We start from the raw sequence: 24,914 nt of genomic DNA, 5'->3' as shown, positions 1-24,914 counted from the left end.
GAAATCAGCAATTCTTATTTAAAAAATCACCTGACTTAACGGCATATTGGTCTATCACGAGGTCCGTTAAAATGCCGCGCGACACGTTCGCGGAGTTTAATTATAGTGGAAATATAGCACAATTCAAACTTTCTTATTATTTCTGTACCGATTTTGCACAAAAAAACTATATTTTGTGATTACATGATATCAATATTAATATTCTGATGCAATTCCTGAATATTCTGAAGTAAATTTCTTGGTAAATTCATGCATATAATTGGAGAAGAATATTTTACACACCAGTATTGATCAATATCTTGAACAAATTTTAATTCTTGCAATTTTCAAGTATCGGTTTCGGTTCAAAGGGGCCCAGCTCTAATCATAATGCTCGTTAAATTCGAAATATTGCTAATAGTGGACCCGCAAGGTATGAAGGTGATGTTATTGTTGGCTCCGCGCAGGCAGCAGAGAAAATGTCGAGCCAGTCAGGAAGTTTAAAATAAGTCATCCACCTTTGATAAAAGGCTGTTGGCAATGCTCTTGGCCTTCGTCCGCAAGAAACTTCAGCCAGACAGAAATGTTGAGATGCTTCGCGCCTGCCGTGGCGAGGATTTGTGGTCCAGGAACCCCTTCGGCAAAATTCATTTCGAGAAATCGTGCTGTTGCGCGTGTGGACTCCAGGGGTCCCGGTTTTGAATCCCAACCTGGGCGTTCCTTGCGAGTGTCCCTTCGTCGATTTCATCACATCAGTTAATCATCCTCATCTTCGCGATCAGCCAAAAGTGGCAGAAAAGCAAAGGACAATATATCAAATCAATCGAGAATCATCCAGCCTGTGACAGTCAGACATCTTACGGACTGGACCACGCCGACTGTGTTTTGTTTCTGTGTTTTCAAGATAAAATGAACTATTCGTAGGAATGTTTCAAACATTTCCTACTAACTGCATAATTTTAGTCAAAATCGTGAGAATAAACACAGAGGTCTAAATACTCTCAGCAAAGAAATCATTATATGCTAATACCAATAGATTTTCACAAGACGTAAGTTGAAAGTACAGTAAAATCTCGTTAATCCGAACCCCTGTAAGCCGGAATTAGCTTAATCTGGACAAAAAAAGCAGAATGCAAGGTTTCAAATGTGGCTAGAAGTCAACAATCGCATTCGTCATATTGTTTCGTAACGAACTCCCCTTGCTTAAAGCCAAAACAGACAAATTTACACCTTTAAATATGGTACACCATAATAAACGTGTTTTGATGCTATAAACGGAGTTTTAATGCACTTTCTACTGTTCTTTTAGGTTATTTCAGTTAATCCGGACTTCCGTTAAACCCGTCAACTTATACCCCCCCCCATTAGTCCGGATTTACGAGGTTTTACTGTATTAGTATTTAAATACCTTCAGTACTGACAATCTGCTGACAATTATCAAAGTTTTTTTCATTCAACAACTCTACAGAAGGAAATGAGAGCGATGTTTATCGCAGGATGTTGTACCTGACATCCTTGAAAACCTGTCGATAGAATGGGCACAGCAAAACAGAATGTCAACAGGCATATTTGAGAATGTGCCTGCTCGACAGGAGTCCCGGGTTCGAATTCTGGCCTGGGCATGGGTGTTTGTGAGTGTCCTTTCATCAATTTCATCATATCATCACTCATTCTCATGGTCGCGATTAGCCAAAAGTGGCTGAAAAGTGCCGCTACATAAAAATTAAATCAAAATCAGTGAAAATCACAGAGTAAGAGGGGATTTGCCACTTGCTATAGCCTAGGAGTCGCAAATTCAGGGGGGGGGGCGCATAAAAATGAGACTCTCAAGGGGCAGAAATTGAATTTGAGTCAGTTTGCTGCCATGAAAGTCAGAAGGAAACAGTTTTACGTGAATCTTCTCTTGTTAAGTTTCATCGAAATTTAATGAACAATTTTTCATCAAATGTGTTTATATTTTAAGGTTTACGTGTTATTAATACAGAGCATGCAATTAGCACCATGGTAACGAACTAAATTGTTAGAATAAAAATAATATCGGCAAGGCCCAAATTTATAACCCCCCCGTGCAGAGAGTTAATTGATACCAGTTACCAGATGGATACACTTTCGACACTGGTTTGCAACACTGACTTCAATGGGACTGAAAACCATAGCAAGTTAGTAAACTCTTGGCAGTAACATTGCATCCTATTATTCAGCATTTTCAGCTGCAACTCAGCACTTTTCCCCTCATATCTCCACTCTTTTAAATAGTTACGTAACAAGACCAAGCTGCACGCCTCTCCTCACTCAAAAAACAGATGTCAAGGTATTCCAAGTCACGTTTCTCACAGAGCTATGCCGTGGCATACCGACGCACAAGTTCCGACAGGTGAAGCAATAATATAGCTAGGGATTTCCGCAATGTCGCTCCCGTTTAACTAAGATGGTCGGGATCATGCATCAATTTGTGACTGCACAACTGCCGGCTTTGAGAACATGCAAGATGATTTTTACCCCGTCACGGCGTCCTGAAAAGCGGACAATAACCTTACACAAGTCGAAAATGAGGCATTTTATCCAATGACGTTCTACGGGCAATGAGAATGAATCATTATTGTATGAAATAACAAATTTAAATTTTCCAGCTTTGTAGGGTGATTGTCGATGTTAAATGTCCACGTTCGTGAGTAAAATCCATGTTTTTCTTGTTCTCCCACAGATGGCGTCCGAAAGTGGACGGAATATTTTCAGATAAGCTCTGTCTGTCTTCCTTCACTGGCCTTGGCTACTGAAGTTTTCTCTCTCTCTCTCTCTCTCTCTCTCTCTCTCTCTCTCTCTATATATATATATATATATATATATATATATATATATATATATATATGTATTTCTTTCTTGTGTTTCTCTCCTTGTCTGTAGCTTTCATTCTCTTTCTCTTTATTTCTTTATCTGTCATTTTTCCACCCTCACTCCCTTTGCTTCTCTCTTTTATTTTTTCTAGTCCTCTTTCCTTCTTTCTTCAACTCTCTTATTCTCAAGTCTACCTTTCGTTCTCCCTCCGTTATTATTTATTCGTTTCCCTCTTTTCCTCTCTAATTGTTCCTTTCCCCCCCCTCTCTCTCTTTCTTTCTTCTTGTTTCCCTATGTCTGCCTTTACCTCCTCTCTCTCTCTTCCCTTCACTCACTTAATTTCTATTGCGTTTCTGCTACTTTTTGCAAATCGCAACGCTGAAGATGAGTGGTGACTAACAGAGTCAATTGCGGGTTCAAAAGCGTAAATAAAATGAAATTTCTCTGTTATAGCAGTGAAAAAGCAGCATATAAAATGACATTTTGGTTTTAAAAATGTGAATATAATCCCAAATTTGATTTAAAAATTGCACTATTACATAAAATAAAAATGTGTATCCCTTCTAATAGCACATTAAATCATTACCAGAATATTAAGTGTATTCCTGTATAATGGGGTCCATTTTTGCTTCTCAAAAGTTTGCAGCAGAATTAAACAATTTTCCGAGAATTGCATAACTCACAGGATACTTCAAACTTCAGAAAGTGTCATGTCGGTATATAAACGGTAAATTCCGTGTTTAAGAATCTATTTCGCATTTTGCAGTTCATTTCGCATCATTTCGTGACAGAACAGGGTAGGAAAATGCACCTCAGGCCTTTCAGAAACATTAAAAATTAACATTAGAATGTGTTATTTAACATTTCGTGTTTACGTCAAAAACGAAATATGCATGCCTCTAGTGATTAGGTGAAACTGATGAAGGGAGGCTCGCAACTATTGTTGGTCCGTCCACACACCTAACATCATCAATTGGTATGTATGTTACAGGATTTTCGATAATTTATTTTCACTAAGCCCAATATTGTATTTGCGGAGGCCACTGCGTTACTGATATTATATTTCAAACTTTCACTGGCTAATTACAGCTGGCCATGAAACTTAGAGCTGTAACCTTTCTGCAGGAAAGATGTAACTGAAATTCCTTTGCTAAACTCTAGAGCTGGCGATATTTACCTTGCAATTGAATTACCTTGCACGCGCTAAAGACAAACACCTGTTACGAACGTAAAAATGATGTCATCAATGCCAAGTGTTGCTAGGTCCTACTTCATTTCCACACAAAACGTTTGATACAATCAGCGCAAGAGATCACCGTTATTCCCATTACTTTTTCCTTCTTATTTCTGTGCGTTTTTAAGTAATGTAAATGTATCTGTGCTGGAGAAGCGGTTGTCTTCTGTTTATTCGTGTTTTTCCCCCCAATTCTTCAAGAGCACGTTACGGAAAACAGAATAAATAAACAAGGCTGTGAACAATTTGCCGTTGGCTGTACGTAAAAGACTGCTCATTTACTTGGTTCTAAACAAATATTTTAATGGAATGCATTGGTTATTTTTGGTGCATACAAATGATAGAGACACTTTTATTATTTCCCGTGGCTTTTCTGCCACTTTTCACTAATCGTTGCGATGATTGTACTGATGATTGGAAATTAGCTAAAGCACACAACCAAAGAACCAACTTGGAATTCTATTTTGGTTCTTGCGTCGGGAGGTAGGGAGGTACACAAGAACCCTTTGAACCAATCCGGTTGGTCCAGTTGCCATGGTGATGGGATTTTTTTTGTGGTATACAGCATTGCCAAACTTATGCCTCGGAGCAACAGTTCGGGGTCAAAGGCGCGGTTAAGCCTAACGACTGTTAGGATATGAATGGGTCTCCCATTCTATGCCTTTCGCTTTCACTGAACTACGAGCGAAGGGTGCATGCTGACAAAATCAGACGTGTGGCAACATCGCTTTTTTGCACTTTGAGACTCCCACATCTGGAGACGAAAGGTCTGGACTTGAGGTCGTGCGGGCTTTTCCAAACAGCACACATGGTTATGCCATGACTTGAACCAGGAACTACCATTTACGGATGCCACAAACGACAGTGACACCATGAAATCTGTGCCACGTGGTTGTATACATACACATGCCGTTTTCGGAGGCACTTCCGACGTAGATACTCAGAGTAGGTTCGATCCTTTCTCCGAGAAACTCAATATGCAACGAAAACCACATACAACCATTAGCTTTATTGCCTTGTTTACATCAGTGCAAGGACAATTCTTATCTTGATTTCGTTTGTGTTAGAGCAAGAGCTAGCTACGGCGCATATACATGGAAGGAAATACATGCACGTAGCCAGAGGTTGGCCTCTGAAAAAAACAAATGTTTCGTTGGAAATAGTGTATTGTGTTAATTAATTACACTTCCATAGTATTGTATCATAAGTTGTAATATACTGAGAAATTCATATTCATGGCTTCTACCCCCCATGAACTGGAGAAACGCCAGTCTCTCAAAGCAATTTATTCAGTAATTACAGTTTGTATACATGCAAGTTTAGGGCGAATTCATCACAACATTCGTATTTTCCGCGGCATTGAAAAAGTGACGTTCACAAGCAGCCCTGCCGTTCCAACAAAACGACTTATGAATCTGAAACTTTGCATGTATCCTAGTGGGATACGTAGGTATGGACAATCTGTAGACAGGCAGATAGCTGAAATCCTAAAAATATATAATTTTAATAGTGTATAGTGGTAATTAATTTTACTTCCTTAGCGTTTAAATGGAGGCTGCTGATAAGGGATGACCCCCCCCCCCCGAAATAAAATGCTGGTTATGGACCTGCCCAGGAGTTCCCATCCCCCCAAGGCCAATGGCGCATCCCCCCAAAAATCATGTCATGCGTTTCCCCCAAATCATATCATTCGTGCCCTTAAACCATATCGTAATCCCCACAAAATATTTAATTACGACAGCGTGTCTACCGAAAGTAACTTTTTCCTTAGCTTTACTGAACATAATTGATCTGCCCCTCCTCCCTAAACAGAGGTGCCATCACTCAAGACCACCCCTAAAATAGTTAATCATAATCGAAAATATCGCGTGGATCCCACTTTAAACTGTAGGTTCAGTCCCGATTAGCCTTAGAGTGCATAAAGTGAACTTAAAATCAATCAATCAATCGAAAATATCGCCTGTCTTGTAAAACAGCTTTAGTACGTATAAAAACTTTATATTCACCTCATTAAAGCGCCAAACACACATCGTAGCAACAAATTATTGCGAGCGAAGCGAGGAAGAAAATTTTAACATCCATTTCTTTGCAGCCTTTGAAGAATATTAATTTAATGAGGTGTCAATACTTTCTTACGATCCCGAGATATTTAGTCCTTTCCCTCTCAAGTTTTTCCTCTGGCACATTCGGGGTCGCAAACGTGTGGATGCCTTATCGCTAAATACAGTCTCCAAAATGTAATGTTCGAACTCTCTCTCCACTACAGAAATCCCTTGACAATCTAAGATTTAACACTTTATCAAGAACTTCCTCTCTCTCTCTCTTTAAATTTAATACTCATCCCTATCACCAAAATGTCCATGCCAATTTTAGACTTACTGTTAATATTGAAGAGTGGATATTGCCTCCTTCAAAAAATTAATTCTCAGTCTCCACACCAGAATTTTCGCAGCAGTCTAAGACAATTGGATACCCCCTTCAATTTAATGCTCAATCCCCTTCTAACTAAAGTAGTCGCCATAATCTAAGACCTACAGTTGGATACTGTCCCCCCCCCTCCAAAGTTTAATTCAGAATCCCCCTCAGGACCCACGTGTCAATTAAGGCCTAATATGCACGAGTTTGATATCCCCCCTTTCGATAATGCCCTAAACACTTTTATTTCTTCATCTAATGGATTAAATATGGTGCATTTAAGGTGTAAAATTTTTACATATATTTTGGAAAAGATATAAATGTTGAATTTTATATTATTTGAAAGGAAAAAATCCTCCCCAAAAATCTCGATGGCGCAACCTGCGCCATAAAACCCCCCTGTGGGCACCCCTGTGCCTGTAGAAGTCTCATCAAAATTGAAGAGAGTCGAGCAGGGTAACTTTGACATGGAATAATCCATAGGCATCTCCCTCGCCTGCTTCTTTGCCTTGAGGTTGAACCACACAAGTATCCCTCTAATCTATCCCCAAACTTGACCAAGCACCCCTCCCCCTCAAGGAATTTCCACTTCGAACACTGGCCAGAAGAGAATGCTCCCATGCACGCCTCCTTATTGCCTGCATCACACACTATATTTTAAAAGTTTTTATTAACAAATTTAGTTTAGGTTGTACGGGTGGCAGTTCATGATTACTCCATGCTTTATTTATGGCAGTATATGCACATTTATTGTGGTATTATTTATGGCTTTATCACATAGGAAAATAAAATCATTTATTTACCATCAAGTCAAATTTTGCACGCCGGACCCAGTGGCTGAGTGGTTAGCACATCGCGCTGCGACGCCAGGGGTCCCGGGTTCGAATCCCGGTCGGGCATGGTTGTTTTTAAAATGTCCATTCATCAATTTCATCATTTCATCACTCATCCCAATCTTTGCAAATCTTTACAAGAGGCACAAAATAAAACAAATCAATCAATCAAATTTTGCACAAATGAACACAGAATGGTTGCTCTAGAAAAGTACTTTATTTAATGAGGTGGGATGAGGTGGAAACGGTATCCCCCAGCTAGCAAAACTTTCACAAAGCATCCTGTCTCGTTATAACCATGTTAAATGTTAAAACATAGGAGCATCCTCTCCCCCAGCTAGGTGGCCGCGGTGGCTCAGTCGGTAACGCGTCTGACTACCATGCTCAAGGTCCCGGGTTCGACCCCCGGCCGGTTCAAATGCGGGAACTTTTCTAACGGTGAAAGCGGCCCCGGCGCCCACCCAGCGTCGAATAACATGGGTACCTGGGGGAAACCCTGGGGGGGTAAAGGCGGTCAGGGGCGTGATGCTGATCACATCACCCCCACTCACGACCGGATCAAGAAAGTGTGGGGCGTTACCCCCACTCCCCCTATACGCCTTCATGGCGTGGTGCTATGCACAGGGGAACACTTTACCTTTTTTTTACCTTTTCTCCCCCAGCTAACCCTAACATTCAACCAAATCTCCACCCCCCCTATTTCCACTTCAAGCGCTGGATATTAACTTCATACTTTCCAAGATATATATAATCTTAAATAGTGTCTCAAATTCTCCACTTTTTAACCACTGCATTTGGAGGGAAAAGTGCAACTGATCAGCTCCTCCCTTTGGTATGCCCTTGACTCATTTCACATACTTCAAGATATTCTCAATATTAGATTACTAGCAAGCACTGATGGATTCTATTAAGTCTTGGCTTTAAAACTCTCATACATAACACGTATATGCTGGTATGTGCTTGGCAAATCTACAAAAACCAACTGGATGGTTGGCAGTGTGTCAAAAGGGAACAACAGAGTCTTTTCATTGGATTTATCATAGACAGACGTCACAGCTTTGCATCAAGAGGGGGAGGGAGGCATCCCTACATTCTGCAATGAATCACAGGTGCAAGTCTCAACCCCAAGTTCTAATTGTAAGCAGTGCAGTAGGACTCAGGTTGAATTCTGCATTATTCTGTTTTGAGTGTTAATTGTCCTGGACTAATTACTATGTCGTACATTGTTGCTTTCATCTATGAATAGACATGTTCAAGATGGACGGTGAGGCTGCAGCTTTGACCTTCACCTTTTAAACTTAAAGAAAAGATGAATGACGGAAAATTAAAGTTGTATGCCCAGCGCAGTGCTTTGTTCATAAAAGATTTGATGGGATCTTTTTATCTAGCTTTTGTAAAATATAGCACTGACTACAGGCCCATAGCTAGGTCTCCTAGATCATAGAGAAACCACTTTCCCCCTAACAACAACAACAACAGACTAGACTGAGACTCTCAGCATCGTTTCACAACAAACTATTAAAACAAGCTTCCTACTTTCTGTGGCAGAGTGAGGGTTGATCGATGAAGGGAAATTTCCCGTGGTACAGGGAAATCTAGGTCCAATTTTAACTGAAAAGTGAGGTGGTTAAATTTTCAGAATACACCACTGCCCCCCCCCCCCTTCATTTTCATTTTTGGATTCATCCATTTGAGCTAGACACGTCTCTGGCGAAGTACCAGTATTTCACTTTTAAAATGATTATTAACGATGGAAGTAGTAAAACTCCTAACATTCGATTTTTGTTATTTAGCATCAAATTTCTTCCACTTTTGACTAACGCGACGATGATTGATTGATTGAATGATTGATTTGGTGTTTTAAGTCCACTTTATGCACAGAAAGGCTAATCGGGACTGGACCTACAGTTTAAAGTGGGATCCGAACCTAGGACCCCTTGATTACAAGGCGACGACGCTACCACTGCACCATTGGGGAGGCCCTAATCGCGATGAAGAGGATGTGCGATGATATGATGAAATTGATGAATGAATACTCACAAAGAACACCCATGCCCAGGTTGGGATTCGAACCTGGAACCCCCTAGCAACGTAGTGTGCCAACCACTCTGCCATGGAGATCGGCAACTTCTAACATTCAGCAAGATGAAACAATTAAAAAATTCACCAAGTGTTCACCCTCATCTCTCTAGGGTTCAGCAATGTTACATAAACCACATGAACATGGTTCACAGTTTGACAACTTTCAAGTTTCAGTTCACTCCAAGGAAAACTCCCCCCCCCCCCAAAGTTTCAAAATAAAATTTATTGGGCTTGTTAGTCTCCAACTAAGGGAAACTTTGAATCTAATAAAATTTCCCTTTTCTTTCCAGACACAATATGAAACATCAGATTGAAGCTGACATTTTGTGTTTCATATGGATCCTTGTGGGATACGTTACAGGGACCGTAGTAGTGAAGCAGGCAGAAGTAGGAAGCACAGCAGTGTTGCCATGTCCAAGCAGCGATGACGACCACAGATTCATGTTCTGGCAGCTGGTGGATGACCGAGTGCTTGGACCTGAAGATCCAGCCAATAGAACGAAATATAAATACTATGTGCTGACTGGCCAACTTGACATTAGAGTAGGTAAAAAATGGCAACTTCTATTTTCTGTGCGTTTCTTATGACCCTTTTCTTTAACGGCATCAAGAAAGAAAGTCAGATTTACGATACTATCTAAACAAAAGTTGAATTTCAGGGATTAAGGTTATGTTTATGATAGACATGAAGATTACAAGTTCATATCCTAACCTAGAATTGTCCAGTGTGGCAATAGTTATTTTTCCTACATATGCTAAAGTCCCGCACCATGGCCGTATGGTCTAAGGTGTCATGCTTTGGGCTCTGGCTACGGGATGCATGCAGGTTCGAGTCTCCTGGGGGAAGCGTAACAACTTATCTCCTGAGATTTTGGCCTGTGAATGGGACCAGTGGTAACCCACTATCGTGAGGATATTGGGGAGTTATGAATGAGTAGCGTAACCCGGTAACAGAAACCCACAGCAACGACTGGGGGTTCATCATGCTGACCACATGCCACCCTGCAACAGGTTGGATGATCTCCTACTTCCACAGGTGGGAGCGAGGCCGGCAGTCAGTAGGTAGGCCTTGGCTCTCACGGGGTGTTCTTATTATTATATATGTTAAATTGGGATTTGTATTTTCTGTAACCATAGTTGACATTAACATAAAGAAAATAGGAATTTTGGTCCTTTTGCACCATTTTACTGCCGCTATTTTTCAATGATGCAGATGAGTGAAGATTACATAAAATTGGTGAAGAGACACTCACAAAGAACACCCATGCCCAAGCCATTATTCAAAACTACAACGTTTGGTGATGACATCAAAAGTTGACCAACTAGCATGCTCAGGCATAAGGGTGACTAAAAATCTAGTGGGCTAACTGGTTTTGTTCATCTTTTTATGCATCACACCATTAATTGAGGTTATGCTATTTTGTTGAAGGAAAAGCTTTAGAAGTTAGGGGGAAATTTTAGTCATTCAGATTACATTTTGCGACCCACATAAAAATCGAATTCCTGTAATTTTGAAAACTCATAGAACTGTTTAATCTTTGGATTAAGTGGTAGAATACAAAAACACAAAGTTCTGACCTGGCTTTTGCATTTGCACTCATCACTTCTTTTTAAATTATTTTTTTTAGAAAATTTAAATGAAGTTCACATTTTCTTGGACTCTCGCTTAGCCAAATGATTAGTGGTTGCCTTTGGTGCTAGAGGTTCCAGGTTCGACTCATGGCGAGAGTCATGAACATTATGAGGAAAATTAGAAAGCTACTTAAAAAGAAGTGGCAGGTTCCAGTTTAGTTTCAAAAGCCAGAAAACGTTGGCAATAGGACTACATGTGCTGACCAGTGACCACACATCACCCAATGAAAAAGTTCCCTTGCAACTTGTGTCATTGAGTTTACTTCATAGTTTCTTATTTCAGAATCAATGAATCATTAGGGAAGATATGTTCCCATGTATTCTCCTACAAAAATATACTAGGTCATTCAAATATGACTGGGACTGATTTTTTTTTCAAGCAACCTGCCACGTGAAGCAGTTGTGAGTCCTTGGGAGAATAGAGCCACAACCCCCACCCTCCCTCCCGTGCAGGTTAGAACCTGCTCAGTCGTGTCTCAGTGTTGCTAGAGTGATGTGCGAACAGAAGGTGCCGCAGAGCATGGAACAACGCATTGTGATCAAATTTCTTGTTGGAGAAAACGTACAGCCATCTGAAATTTTAGAGACTCAAACAACAGTATGGGGAAGAGTGTATCTCACAAACCCGTGTGTTTGACTGGTGTAAGTACTTGGATTCACTACTTTATTTCCGAGTCTCAGCAGATATCACACAAGTAGTAGCATACCGGTTCTCCCAGACCCAAGAAAGCACGAAGGACCCATGCGTTAGGAAAAGTGATGGCAAGTTTTTTTTGGGACTGGCAGGGGGTTATCCATGTAGACTTTCTTACAGATGCCAGAACAGTCACTGAAGCTTATTACTTAGAACTCCTGACAACAGAGGGCCACCCTGATGGCACAGTGGTAGCATCATCGCTTTGTATTCAATGGGTCCCGGGTTCGATATCCGGTGGAGGCTCATAGTGGTTTGGATTCCACTTTAAACTGTAGGTCCAGTCCCGATTAGCCTTACTGTGCATAAAGTGGACTTAAAACACCAAATCAATCAATCAATCAATCCTGACAACAGAAGTGAAGGAAAAGATCCGATCCAAGCAGAAGAGAGGTGGAAAGCGGGTAGCCTTCCTTCAAGACAATACACAGCCTCATACAGCCAAAACAACTACGGCAACCCTCAGCAAATTGAAATGGGACCTTCTGCGACACCTGCCATACAGTCCAGATTTGGCCCCAAGTGATTTCTACCTATTTGGAAGGATTAAATCAGACTTGGAAGGCATTCAGTTTGTGGATAATGACGCCTTCATCGGTAATGTTCGGGAGTGGATACACAGCCAACCGAAAAACTTTTATGAAAAGGGCATTAAGATGGTTCCAGAACATTGAAAAAAATTAATGGACTCTGGAGGGGAGTACTTCGAAGCATGACATGTGCAAATAAGTATTTGACAATAAAGGATTTGGTAAACAAAATCAGTGCCGGTCATATTTGAATGACCTCGTAGTACAAAAGAAAGTACTTACAGCATATTCTTCTCACAGCACCACATCCTGGCATTTTATTTGATTTGTTCTTTACAGTTGATGTCCGTATACATGCTGTTGACATCCTAAGAAGAGGGATGAAACCACTATAAGTATATTTCATTCTCACTTAGCTAGACACTGCACAAATTAAAAAAAAAAAAAAAAAACATAAACTTATGAAAAAAAAATGCATTTTCCTGCTTTTCCCTACACCCATCTTTCATTTCACAGCAATATTGGGTTTATCACAAAATGTACATGGGGTCTGGTATGTGGGTCATTCTATATTCCATACGAGAGTGAGCGAGTGAGTTGATATTCTGATATGGTTGGAGTTCAAACTAAGCCTAGCTTCTTTTCAGATATTTTTTGCTCATAAGTAGAAGCCATTTTTGTTTTATTTCTTATGTCAATTTTTGCTGTTTCTGAGCTTTTCTGAAATATATCTCTGCTACTGTTACTGAAGGTAAAACAAAAACAAACAACAAAAAAAATAACAATTATTTTAGTGCAGTACAGGCCACAACCTGAGAACTATATAAATAATCCAACCATTTACTGTTAACGAAACAACAGGAGGGTGAATAAGGTGACATAATACTGAACTGCAAAATCTGTACTCATCCCCTGATAATAGAATAAGTAAATCAATAAGACTTTCGTTGGCAGGCCATGTAGCAGCAGTGGGGTAGCACAATTCCCCCAACATTCCCAAAATTTCCTCAACAATTCAACACTCGCCTTAAATTCTTAACAAAGGCCCAATTTATGATAGTTTTTTGCTCTAAATTACCCAAAAACTTTGGATAAGCCCTGTGGGAGAGGTCAGAAAAGATTACAGGGTTCATATTAGTTAGCCTGATGGCAAGAGACCAGTGGGAAGGCCAAGATGAAGATGGAATGACAATATTATGAGAGCTGGCATAGGTGGAAAACATATGTTGCTGCAGCACCTTCAGGTTTAGGAATACTAAAGAGAAATATAAAGACCATTCTTCTTATTCTGGATCACTATATATGGAATGACTCCAATGCACAGTTCTGTTGGTTTGACATTGAGAAAATGTTGGTGGCCATGTTGGTTTTGATTTGATTTGTGCAAGAATAGTATTGTACCATCTGCGAGATGCACATGAAAATTAAATATTATTTTTATTGTCTGTGTTGCTACAATAGTGAAATGTAGTATCCTGTCATTACCGGGGCAATCTGTTGCTACGAATGCTTAGATCACATTAAACTGACATTACATGAAAAGTGGGAGTGGATCTTAGCTTGATCATTTATGAGTGAAACTTTCATCAGGGCTGAATGATATCATCCCGATTGCCTGTATACTTATTGCGAAAATAGTAGGAGCATAGGCATAACTTGACGGGGGCAAGGAGGAGGGGCACTCCCCCTCCCAAAAAAATGCAGGTTTATTCAAATTTACTAGTTACTCTAAGGATAAAGAGTAATATTTGTGATTTCGTAAATGTCACAGTTATTTAGCAAATAATCCTGCATGCTGTTATTGTGAGATGGAAAACTTTTTGAGTCTCTTCCCCCAAATTTAAGCCTGAGGTTTGATTCTACACCATCAAAATTAGGTCCCAAGTCTGATTCTGTCCCCTCAAAATTAGGTCCCAAGTTACACCCATGAGTAGGAGTCTGAGGGATTCCAAAAAGTCAGTACTGCGATTGGTAAAAAAAATTCCGTCTTGGTCCCAACTTCAGGATGATTTCCAGACTTCTTAGGATCTTGAACAGTCATGAAATTCTAAATGATCGTATTAAAAATTGGTTAATTCTTGATGTTGCCTAGAGTGTAAAGGGTGTCCCTTTTAAAAGACATCCAAATGTCAACATTTTGCAGACTCTGGCATCTGGACTCTGGACTCTCAGACAATATAATCCTCTGTGGGGCTCATATTGTGTCGTCCCTTCATCCATCTCATCTTACCATTCATCATCATCTTCACAATTAGCCAAAAGTGGCAAAAAAAAGCAAAGTAAAATAAACTAAATCAATGAATCAGCCGATGTTTTCTGCACTATAAGTTAACAGCTTTTATTTCAGAAGCATGGGCGTCCAGAAGGGGGGGCAAGGGGGGGCCGTGGCCCCCCCTGGAAAATGAAAGTCAACCAAAAAATATGTATTTCACACATATAATTTCATTTTAGCCACAATAATATGTGTTAATTATTGCATGATCATCATAAATTCAAATTTAAGCAATGTTTTTTTAGGCAACAACACTATTTTTGGAGAAAATGTGCCTTGTTTGCCCCCCTGGAAAAAAAATACCTTCCTTGCCCCTCCCTGGAAAAAATCCTGCGGACGTCCATGTTCAGAAATGCAAAAACAATCACTCGAGGGAAAAAGAGTGTGTAGAATTCAGGCAATTTAGTTCGGTAGTGGCAAATTTTCCCCACCTCGAATGTCAGGATGATAAAAATTTTCCATTCCTGTACACCCCTATACAATTGCAATAAAGTGGTAAATTTGTCTATTTCTATGAATGCAGGCAGTAACAAAGGATGAAGCTGGATATTACAAATGCATCTCCAAAGGTGTAAGACAAAAGGGCCATAGTATAGGAACAGTAGAACTCGTAGTCCACAACACAAGTGAAGAGCAGCACCAGGTAAGACACTGTTAATTCGGATCTCATATTCCATAATACATGTTTACGAGTTAATTTAGCTTTTCTCTTTAGTTCATCTTTCAGGGAAGGAAATATGACCAGATAAGCATAAAGCAAAGAGTATAATTTTATCTCTTAAGTTTTATTGAGTGCTTTACCTTCAATCATTCATTTATTGTGTGTAATATGTAATTAGTTACATATCTTGACATGCCCACTGACAAGTGACAAGACACTGGTTTCACAAGGTCAGTATTTGGTAGTAACAAGTTACTAGTAACCATATATTTTTTCTGGGAAGAAAGGTTCCAGTACTCTTGAAATTGGTTTGTTCTTGTGTTCATCATAAAAACTACTCAAAACATTGTGGTATGTTTATAATAATAATAACAGGGTACCAGTATGGCACACCATTGTGTACTGTCAAAAAAAAAAAAAAGGGCACTGCTTGTAACACATTTGTAAATGAAGTTACTTTCTTGGTAACAGTAACTGAAACTGGTTACTTTTTTAAAAAATAAAAAAAATAACTAATTCACTTACTTTTTCCACTTCATGAGTAATGAACAAAATTGTGTTTTCTTTAATAAACATAGTATATGTTAATCTTCATGCAGAAACATTTGTTGCTAACAAATGTGCATGATGTACCACTTTAAAATGTAAGTTTACTTTGAATTCTTGTACCTCTACATTTCCACATTTAAACATATGAAGTTTATTATAATTTAATGAAAATTAATGTTAATTTTTAAAGGGTCACAAATTACTGCTTTCCAGTTAATGTTACAACACTTTATACGAGTTACATTGCACGTAGAATGAAGTAACATAGTTACTTTTTAAAGTAGCAGTAACTGTAACCCGATTACTTTTTTCTGAACATTGCACCAAGCTGAAAAAACTGCTCTGCAGAACATCTCATACATCCCAAGCTGAGCTCGATGAAATATCAGATTATTGTCAATTACATGTTAGGGAAGAAACTTAACTCTTGTAATATTAAGATGTCAACGTGTGGTATGAGCTGTGCTTTCAGGAAATTTAAGTCACTTCTTTAATTAATACTGCTTGGCTAAGTAATAAGTAATTTAAGTGAAACCAGAGAGTAACTCAGTTGTAATGTGCATTGGCATATAATGCTAATCAACTAGGTTAGATTTCTTGTTGGCCCTTCAATTTTCACTAACTTTCAGTAAGTTAAGAAGTAATGTTTTATAATGGTACTTAAACTATAAGGATGCTTTACTTGATTACCAGTGTTATATTTCATTTTCTAAACAAAAAAGATCTCAATCTCACTCTCTTCCTCTAAATGTAATTATTAGCAACCTTCAGAACATTCCTGCTACTTAAGATTTTGCAAATTATAAAATTCTATTGAAAGTAACTATACAGGGTGGCTCGATAAGTCACTTAACACCCTCAGTACAAGGCCACTGCGGCATGGAATGGGAAAATGGCGATGACCAATCATTGCCTGGCCAAGGGGGGACCACATTGACGCCACCCACACGGTCGGCGGCCATCTTGATGTCCGCCATCTTGAATTCAACTTCAGAATTTTAAATGGGAAGGGGGTCGTGCGACATATCAAAATGGGCTAGAATTTCACGAGAAATGCAATGGTGAAGTTTTTTTCGACGTATCTTTAACCAGTAAAAAGTTATGATGGAATTCTTGTACCAATTTGCTCCTTTTCGAGGTGTTAGAAAAATGCCTTAAAATTTTTTTGCGCATCGGTAATGCATCGAGATCAAAGTGACGTCTATGGAGAGAAGTTCGCATGCCATTGCAGACGATTTTAATCGGATACATCCATGAAGAGCTGCGCATTATAAATGGTTGTCGCGAACAATTTACAGTGTGACGCTTCCATTGAATTAAAAGTCCTTCACAGTGACAAGGCTAATGTTTATGTTCAGAAGGAAGTTCATAAACAGAATATGCGACCCTTGTCATCTGATAACTAACTTTGGACAAAAACAGGTTCATAACATTCCCATAAGTGTTCTGGTGTTCTTCCCTATTGAAAAAACTCTGTAAAAAGTACCTTCTTTCATAAGCAAGGATGAAAAAAACTGTTTATTTAACAAATCCAAGTAGCCCTAAGCATTTAAGGTTCCGTTGATGGAAAATTGACTAACCAATCGTGTTCCACACAGCACGCCACACCATTAACTTACTAACACTAACCATTCAGCTTTGATCTGTCGAAAATGGGTTATCAGATAAAAAGCATCGAATATTCTGTTTATGAACTTCCTTATGAACATAAACATTAGCCTTGTCACTGTGAAGGACTTTTAATTCAATGGAAGCGTCACACTGAATTGTTCGGGACAACCATTTATAATGCGCAGCTCTTCATGGATGTATCCGATTAAAATCGTGTGCAATGGCATGCGAACTTATCTCCCTAGACGTCACTTTGATCTCGATGCATTACCGATGCGCTAAACAAATTTTAAGGCATTTTTCTAACACCTCGAAAAGGAGCAAATTGGTACAAGAATTCCATCATAACTTTTTACTGGTTAAAGATACGTCGAAAAAAACTTCACCATTGCATTTCTCGTGAAATTCTAGCCCATTTTGATATGTCGCACGACCCCCTTCCCATTTAAAATTCTGAAGTTGAATTCAAGATGGCGGACATCAAGATGGCCGCCGACCGTGTGGGTGGCGTCAATGTGGTTCCCCCTTGGCCAGGCAATGATTGGTCATCGCCATTTTCACATTCCATGCCGCAGTGGCCTTGTACTGAGGGTGTTAAGTGACTTATTGAGCCACCCTATATATACTCAGATTGGAAATTAATTTGAACCTACAAATTACGCCCATGAGTAGGAGTCTGAGGGATTCCAAAAAGTCGGAACTGCGATTGGTAAAAAAAAATTCCATCTCGGTCCCAACTTCAGGATGATTTCCAGACTTTTTAGGATCTTGAACAGTCATGAAATTCTAAATGATCGTATTAAACACACGAGAGAAACAGGACATGACATAGAGTGGGATGAGGCTAAGCGATAGGAAGGGAGAAGAGAATGCTAGTGAGAAAATGGAAGGAGGCCAAGGAAATAGAGAAGAAAGGTGAAGAAGACACAATGAACTGTAATGGGGGACTGAAGTTAAAGAAAGAATGGAAGAAGGTGTTAGAAAGAGTGGAAAGGACAAGAGAAAGAGGAGAGAAGAATGAAGGAAAAAGAGCGCAAGATAAAGAGTCCAACCACATTCTAGATGGAAGAAAATATGTTTAGCCTTTTAGGTGAAAGTACAGTTGACAAGGGAAAGCCACCTGCTAGAATGTTCCAGAACAACTTTCTAATGGTCTTGAGGGGAGTAATGTTTGTGTATATATATCCTCCTTTTTTGTACCTTGTTACATTTGTACTTGGTGGAGAGTCTGAAGAAGACCCTGCTAGAAGGTTGAAACGCTACGTTTATGTTTTATTATAAAATAAATTTCTGCCTTGGTCAGCATATTGAGTTTTTCATATCACAGAAGAAAAGGTAAAGGTAAAGTGTTCCCCTGTGCATAGCACCACGCCATGAAGGCGTATAGGGGGTGTGGGGGTAACGCCCCACACTTTCTTGATCCGGTCGTGAGTGGGGGTGATGTGATCAGCATCACGCCCCTGACCGCCTTTACCCCCCAGGGTTTCCTCCAGGTACCCATGTTATTCGACGCTGGGTAGGCACCGGGGCCGCTTCCACCGTTAGAAAAGTTCCCGGATTTGAACCGGCCGGGGATTGAACCCGGGACCTTGAGCATGGTAGTCAGACGCGTTACCGACTGAGCCACCGCGGCCACTTTCATATCACAGTAACGCCATTAAGCCTTGTTTCCTTGTTCATATCACAGAAACAAGGCTTAATGGCGTTACTACAAATAACTGGACATTTGGGATAAGACTAAATTTTTAGATTTATAATGCTACAGTTATCCATTGCGTGTGTTTACACATATTCCACAATAATCAAAAGAGAATCTGAGCCAAGGGGAAAACTTGAATTTCCTCACAGTCAAAATTTATTTTGTGACAAAATTTATTTATTTATATTAATACCTTAAATTCAATAGTTACAGCTGAATTATGTTTATCTTTTCAGCAAAATGTTATAAAAGGAGTTGTAGGAGCAGTAGCCACGTGTGCTGTACTTGGAATATTCTGTTTGGTGTACAAATTCCGATGGAGATCCACAAAGGAACCAGAACGTGTAATCGGTGAGTTCAAATGCATGTCTTATATCCATTCTGCTCTTAACCTTTGGATACAGAGTAGAAATGCAATGTAAATTGCCAATGTTAGCTAGTTAATGAAAGATATGCTGAAATTACTACAAGTACACCCTATTCTGAAAAGCAACCTTACATCGTGTATTGCTTGTCGTCTTAGGGTGTTATAACCTGTAATCGCCTGTGCTTTATTGGTTTGCTTGACGTTACTTCACTTTTTGTGCCACTTTTGGCTAATTTGCGAAGATAGTGACGACATGATGAAATTGATGAATGGGCACTCACAAACATCAATGACCAGGATGGGATTTGAACCTAGGACCCCTGGCGTCACAGCATGATATGCGAACCACTCGGCCAAGGAGGCTTGTGCTCTTGGATAAAATATAATAATTTCGAATTCATTGTTAGATCATGATTGTTTTTGAGGTTATGGATGTGGCACGTTAGTAATTTCTTCTACCATATTTCTTCTTTTCATCTCTTAATCGGAACAGGTATTTCTAGTAGAAACAAGCTTGTTGGTATTGTTATTCGAAGTGTTTTTTGTTATTGCATGCTTTCTAATGGCACACCTCTGTGGTAGAATGGTTAGCATGCTAAGATGGCAGGGGTCCCAGGTTCGAATCCCAGCCTGGGCATGGGTGTTCTTTGTGACTGTCCCTTCAGCAATTTCATCATCACGGTTAGCCAAAACTGACAAAAAAGGAGCGCAAGATTTAAAATAATAATAATAATAATAATAATAATAATAATAATAATAATAATAATAATGGCACAAATTTTTGCATTACACTTGCAAATGCAAGATCAAGGACCGGATCAAGAAAGTGTGGGGCATTATACCCCCACCCCCCCTTAACCTTGCATAAAATGGTTAATGAACTCAAATAGAGGGACAATCAAACACATAAACTTAGTTACCTTTGAGTTATTGGGCAGACATGTTGTATAATGTACCATGTACATAATGATAAACAAAATCCACGTTTTACCGAATTCGAATTGCCACTTCCAATGAAATTGCTAAAATCTATGTCATTACGTAATGCTGCATGTATTTATGTATCAGTTTGTGAGGAGGTGAGGTGCAGACAAAACTTAAAAATTGGAATAATTAAAAATTTCACATATTTTCTTTTTGTTCATGAAATTAACAGAAAACATTTTGCAAAACCTGTTAACTAAGAGTTCCTTTTCGATTCTGTTGGACACACTATGCAGATATTCCAGGTCTAGTCTTAATGAGCAAGTAGACAAACTTTCTAGAGTAATTTGATTGATTAATTGAATTATGCTATTTCACTCTGCTTTTGGCTAATCATGGCTACTACCTTGCAATCAAACATCTACACTTTTCATTTGTCGGCCTGAATAATCACCTCAGTCTCCACACATTCGTTTACATGGTAATTTCAACAGGATGACAAGATAGGTTTTCATCCGTAACTTTTGAGCAACCTTATGATGATCACAGGTTAATAATTTTGCACAATTAGAATTAGTTCATAAATATTTTGAAATATAACATGAACTTCTGTGAGTCTATGTATTATTAAAATAACTGAGCAATATGCAGTTCACTATTACCTGTATTTCCAATTATATTATATCCATTGCTACATACGACTATTGATTTTAGTTGCTATACCAATGTTAGAACTCCAAATATTACATCATTTATACAGCGTTTAGCGCAATAACATAAAACATAATTTACGTTGTGCAAAGTAATTATTATACATTTTATTAAACCGTTAATAGAGGGTGACTTGTATAATATGGAATTAATAATTTCAATAAACATATAATTATATGGTGCGGATCCACAGGACTGTAACAACCTTGAGACAATTTATCAATCCAATTGTGTACAAAGTCACACATAAACACGAAGCATATCTACATGAGTACCCTTTGCAGGAAGTATCTACCTAACCTATCAAGCTGAATTGTATTGGCATCTTTCAAAACTACTAACAGCCATTTACAGCTATCCTATAACAGTTTGTGATTGATTGATCATGAAATTTGGTTTATTTCACTTCCCTTTTCTGCCACTTTCGCCATCCAAAAGAAGAAGTAAATAAATAAATAAATAATTGCGAACATGAGGATGAGTGATGATATGATGAAGAACACCCATGCCCAGGATGAAATTTGAACCCAGGACCCCTGTTTTCATAGCATGCTCCGATAACCACTCTGCCACAGACGTTGGCAACTGTTTGTGGCATTTTGTGTTTTTCCCTAATATCTTACTGTAAAATTATCAACTTTTACAAAAATCCCTACGTTTTACAGATGCAGAATCCATGGAGGACGGTCGCCATCTTGATTTCAGGGGGACAGGATTTGACAATCCCACACTGGAAGAAGAGTACCTAGGACCTCCAAGCAAAACTTTAGATAACGACAGAATTGAAACTAGGATGTGATGATCATTAGAGAAATTAATTCAACGAACATTCTTTTTTTGTGCATTTTTCGTGAACAAGAAAATTAGTATTATGGAGATAAATTTCACCTCAAAATAGTACTTTTGTGCTAATAAGTATTACGCTCAGATTTAATGTAGTGTTATTCTTCATCTTACAAATTAGAGTAAAGTTTCTAGTCTTAGTTTATATGAGTAAGGAAAGTAAATTTCATAGCACTGTCAAATTTTGTAAATAAAGATCTGATATGTTATTTTAGTTGTAACTGGTACAATACAATTACACTATTTTCTATAAAAGAATTACAATAAATTTTATTTGTGATGTGCTATTCCCCTTCAAGGTGCTTATTTTCAAATGGAAGCAATTACCATATTTGCTGGTGTATAAGACACTCCATTCTTTACACATGTTTGAGGAAAAAATTGTTTTTTATTTGAATTGTTGTTTTAAGTCCACTTTATGCACAGTAAGGCTAATCGGGACTGGATCTACGGTTTAAAGTGGGATCCAAACCACTTGTGCCTCCACTGGGTACCGAATCTGGGACCCCTTGTTTACAAGGCGACGATGCTACCACTGCACCGTTGGGGAGGCCCCTTTTGAGGAAAAAGTTTTATCATTAAATTTATAATCAATTTACAGTATTGCAAACGTTAAGTAATATACAGGCCTACTATCAACAGATAACTTATCTAATCTAACTAGGAAAGAATACGAGGGCAGGCTGAAAAGTAATGCCTCCTATTTTTATTGAAGGTGTAAAGACATTTTGGATTTTGAGCAACCATGCATTGTACTCTTCAGACTCTCCCTTTTTTCCATTCCAAGTTTCAAACTTCTATTACCAGGGGTTGCTGAACTAGAGCGAGGAAAATGGCAGCATGTAAAGTCTGAAGAGTACAATGCATGGTTGCTCAAAATCCAAAATGTCTTTACACAGTCACAAAAAAAGGGAGGCATTACTTTTCAGCCTGCCCTCGTACATTTTACTCTTCATCATCACACATCGCAAGGAAGCAAGAAAGAAATCTCACAACAGAGAAAAGTTTCCATAAATGAAGGTAATAAAAACTGAGTATCGGCGTACAAGATGCACCCTCTTTTTCAGACCTATTTTTAAAGGTAAAAAGTGCATATTATATGCCGGCAAATATGGTAATTGGCCATGTGAGAACTAGACAAACACATTCAATATCTAGGACTGAGGTACATTCAATTCTCTGCCATCCAGTACCAATTTTACAAATGTATTGAGAATCGTGCTTGCTTAAGTAGAGATCACAAAACGTAAGTATTTTATAATATATTTTATATTATACCTTAATATACATAATGTGAGTAAATCGCACATGCCTTGAAAATGTGTTAAGTAGAGACTTACTTTTTCAAAAAATTAAAAATGAAAATAACAGTTATTTTTGTTTTGCATGCAACAAAATTCTCTTCAGTCAATATTCTTGTTTTTGACCAGTTGATGATTTTTAACATTGAAAAGAACTGCAGAATTTTTCGAAATGCACCTAGCACTGTTCTCTCCGAATGTATAGATACTTATTCTATTATTATTATATCTCAAATTATATTAATTTGTATTTTCAAATATATTGCAAATAGAAGCAACCAGTAGACAATAGTTTTACGAACTTTTTCCTAGTTGAGTAATATTTCTGTTTATATCATACATGTATATCGTCTTAAAATATGCTTCAACGTATTTCAATATAGCACTAATTATAACCATACTGTTCTTTTGAAGTAACTAAAGTTTCATTGCTCAACATTTTGTCTTTTCAAGAATGCAAAAATTACTTAAATCTCAATATGCAAATTGGTAATATAAAACTGGAAATAGCATTATATTTACAGAAAAATACTTAAGATTACTGTCAGTACTGTTGAATTTTATTTTAGGTCCAATTTATATACTCAGGTAGGTTAATCGGGACTGGACCTACAGTTTAAACTGAGATCCAAACCACTATGCACCTTCACTGGGTATTGAACCAGCCTTCTTGATTACAAGGCCCTCTTAGTATTGTTGACATGAAAGGTGTGACGAACTGCCACCCTTATTTGCATCTATTAATAACGTTAAACTGACAATTCATTGTTCTCAGAATTTCACATGCGAATACCACAAAATAATACAATCAATCTTATTTTTAATTATTCTAGGAATGTTTTGTTGTAATTCCTCAGAACTTTTTTGGTACATTCAAACTGAGTTATATTTTTCTAGTGTGCAGTGACTAGCCATATAAGATTGTCTATATGTCGAAGTGTAAGTGTAAAAAAAGTTCTGGGGATCTAGAATGAACAGTTACTAGTAAAATTAAAAAAATATATGTTAAAATAAGATTTATTGTCTAAATTTGTAATGGTAATGATTCTGATATATTTGAGTGCGCAAATCTGCCATGGTTATTACAAATATAAAGACACAATCAATGTACCTATTTTTGTAAAATAAATTTCGAAATAATATAGTTTCTTTTTCCAAGGCAAAACCCACCAGTCATAGCTAAATATATTAATTAAAAAGATGAATGAATCGTTCAAGTTTCATGAAATGTTTGTCATTTTACTTTGGACTGGGAAATTTGCAATATTTTGAATGTATACCTGTCCATTTTTTTTAAAAAAACGTTTCTAATAAAACAAGATTGATTATACCAACTTGGTGTGCAAAAAACAAAGTAATACTTCACTCACGAAGTGGAAAAGGAATGTAGAAAATGGAATTATGATTATTTTCGAGTATTCATGTTACCACAATAAAACATAAATAATATTCCTTCTGTTGTACTATTATATTTATCTTGATGTTACGTTGCTACAGGCATGCATCCATCTTTCTACAAAGATACAAGAGTTATCCGGAAACACCTCCGATGAGCTCAGACAAAAACAAAACATAATGGAGAAAAGTTGGAATATACATTTATTTTATACATATCTACACCTTGCCATATCAATGCATAAGTTTTGTATTGTCTTGTTACAGCAATTTCCAGCTAGCACTTCCAGCTAGCACATTTTTTTTTTGCATCGGTGCTGTAAACAATTAGCTAATGCCACACACTT

The 24,914-nt window shown here is 38.2% G+C and overlaps 3 protein-coding genes across 3 annotated transcripts in view; 2 read left to right on the top strand and 1 right to left on the bottom strand.

Moving 5' to 3' along the window:
- The window catches only part of Dim1 (thioredoxin-like protein Dim1), a 61,406-nt gene extending 48,825 nt beyond the window's left edge, over window positions 1–12,581 (bottom strand). The window contains exon 1 of the mRNA XM_083129508.1: window positions 12,517–12,581. The gene's annotated coding sequence lies outside the window, so the exon portion shown is untranslated. The remainder of the gene's footprint in view (window positions 1–12,516) is intronic.
- Window positions 1–24,301, top strand: part of LOC145993752 (uncharacterized) — a 41,465-nt gene extending 17,164 nt beyond the window's left edge. Inside the window, exons 2-5 of the mRNA XM_083129505.1 lie at window positions 9,669–9,921; window positions 15,030–15,149; window positions 19,263–19,377; window positions 21,694–24,301. Of these exons, the coding sequence (XP_082985631.1) occupies window positions 9,676–9,921; window positions 15,030–15,149; window positions 19,263–19,377; window positions 21,694–21,827 (615 nt within the window). The 5' untranslated portion in view covers window positions 9,669–9,675 and the 3' untranslated portion in view covers window positions 21,828–24,301. The remainder of the gene's footprint in view (window positions 1–9,668; window positions 9,922–15,029; window positions 15,150–19,262; window positions 19,378–21,693) is intronic.
- xit (ALG6/ALG8 family glucosyltransferase xit) overlaps window positions 1–24,914 on the top strand; it is a 120,039-nt gene that overhangs the window by 58,650 nt on the left and 36,475 nt on the right. The gene's annotated exons all lie outside the window — the stretch shown is intronic.

The sequence above is a fragment of the Lepisma saccharinum genome, chromosome 10 (genome assembly GCF_977018435.1).
Source record: "Lepisma saccharinum chromosome 10, izLepSacc3.1, whole genome shotgun sequence".
In the NCBI taxonomy this organism is placed as follows: domain Eukaryota; kingdom Metazoa; phylum Arthropoda; class Insecta; order Zygentoma; family Lepismatidae; genus Lepisma; species Lepisma saccharinum.
Note: the sequence above shows the minus strand (reverse complement) of the source record. Positions and strands in the feature narration are given on the sequence as shown.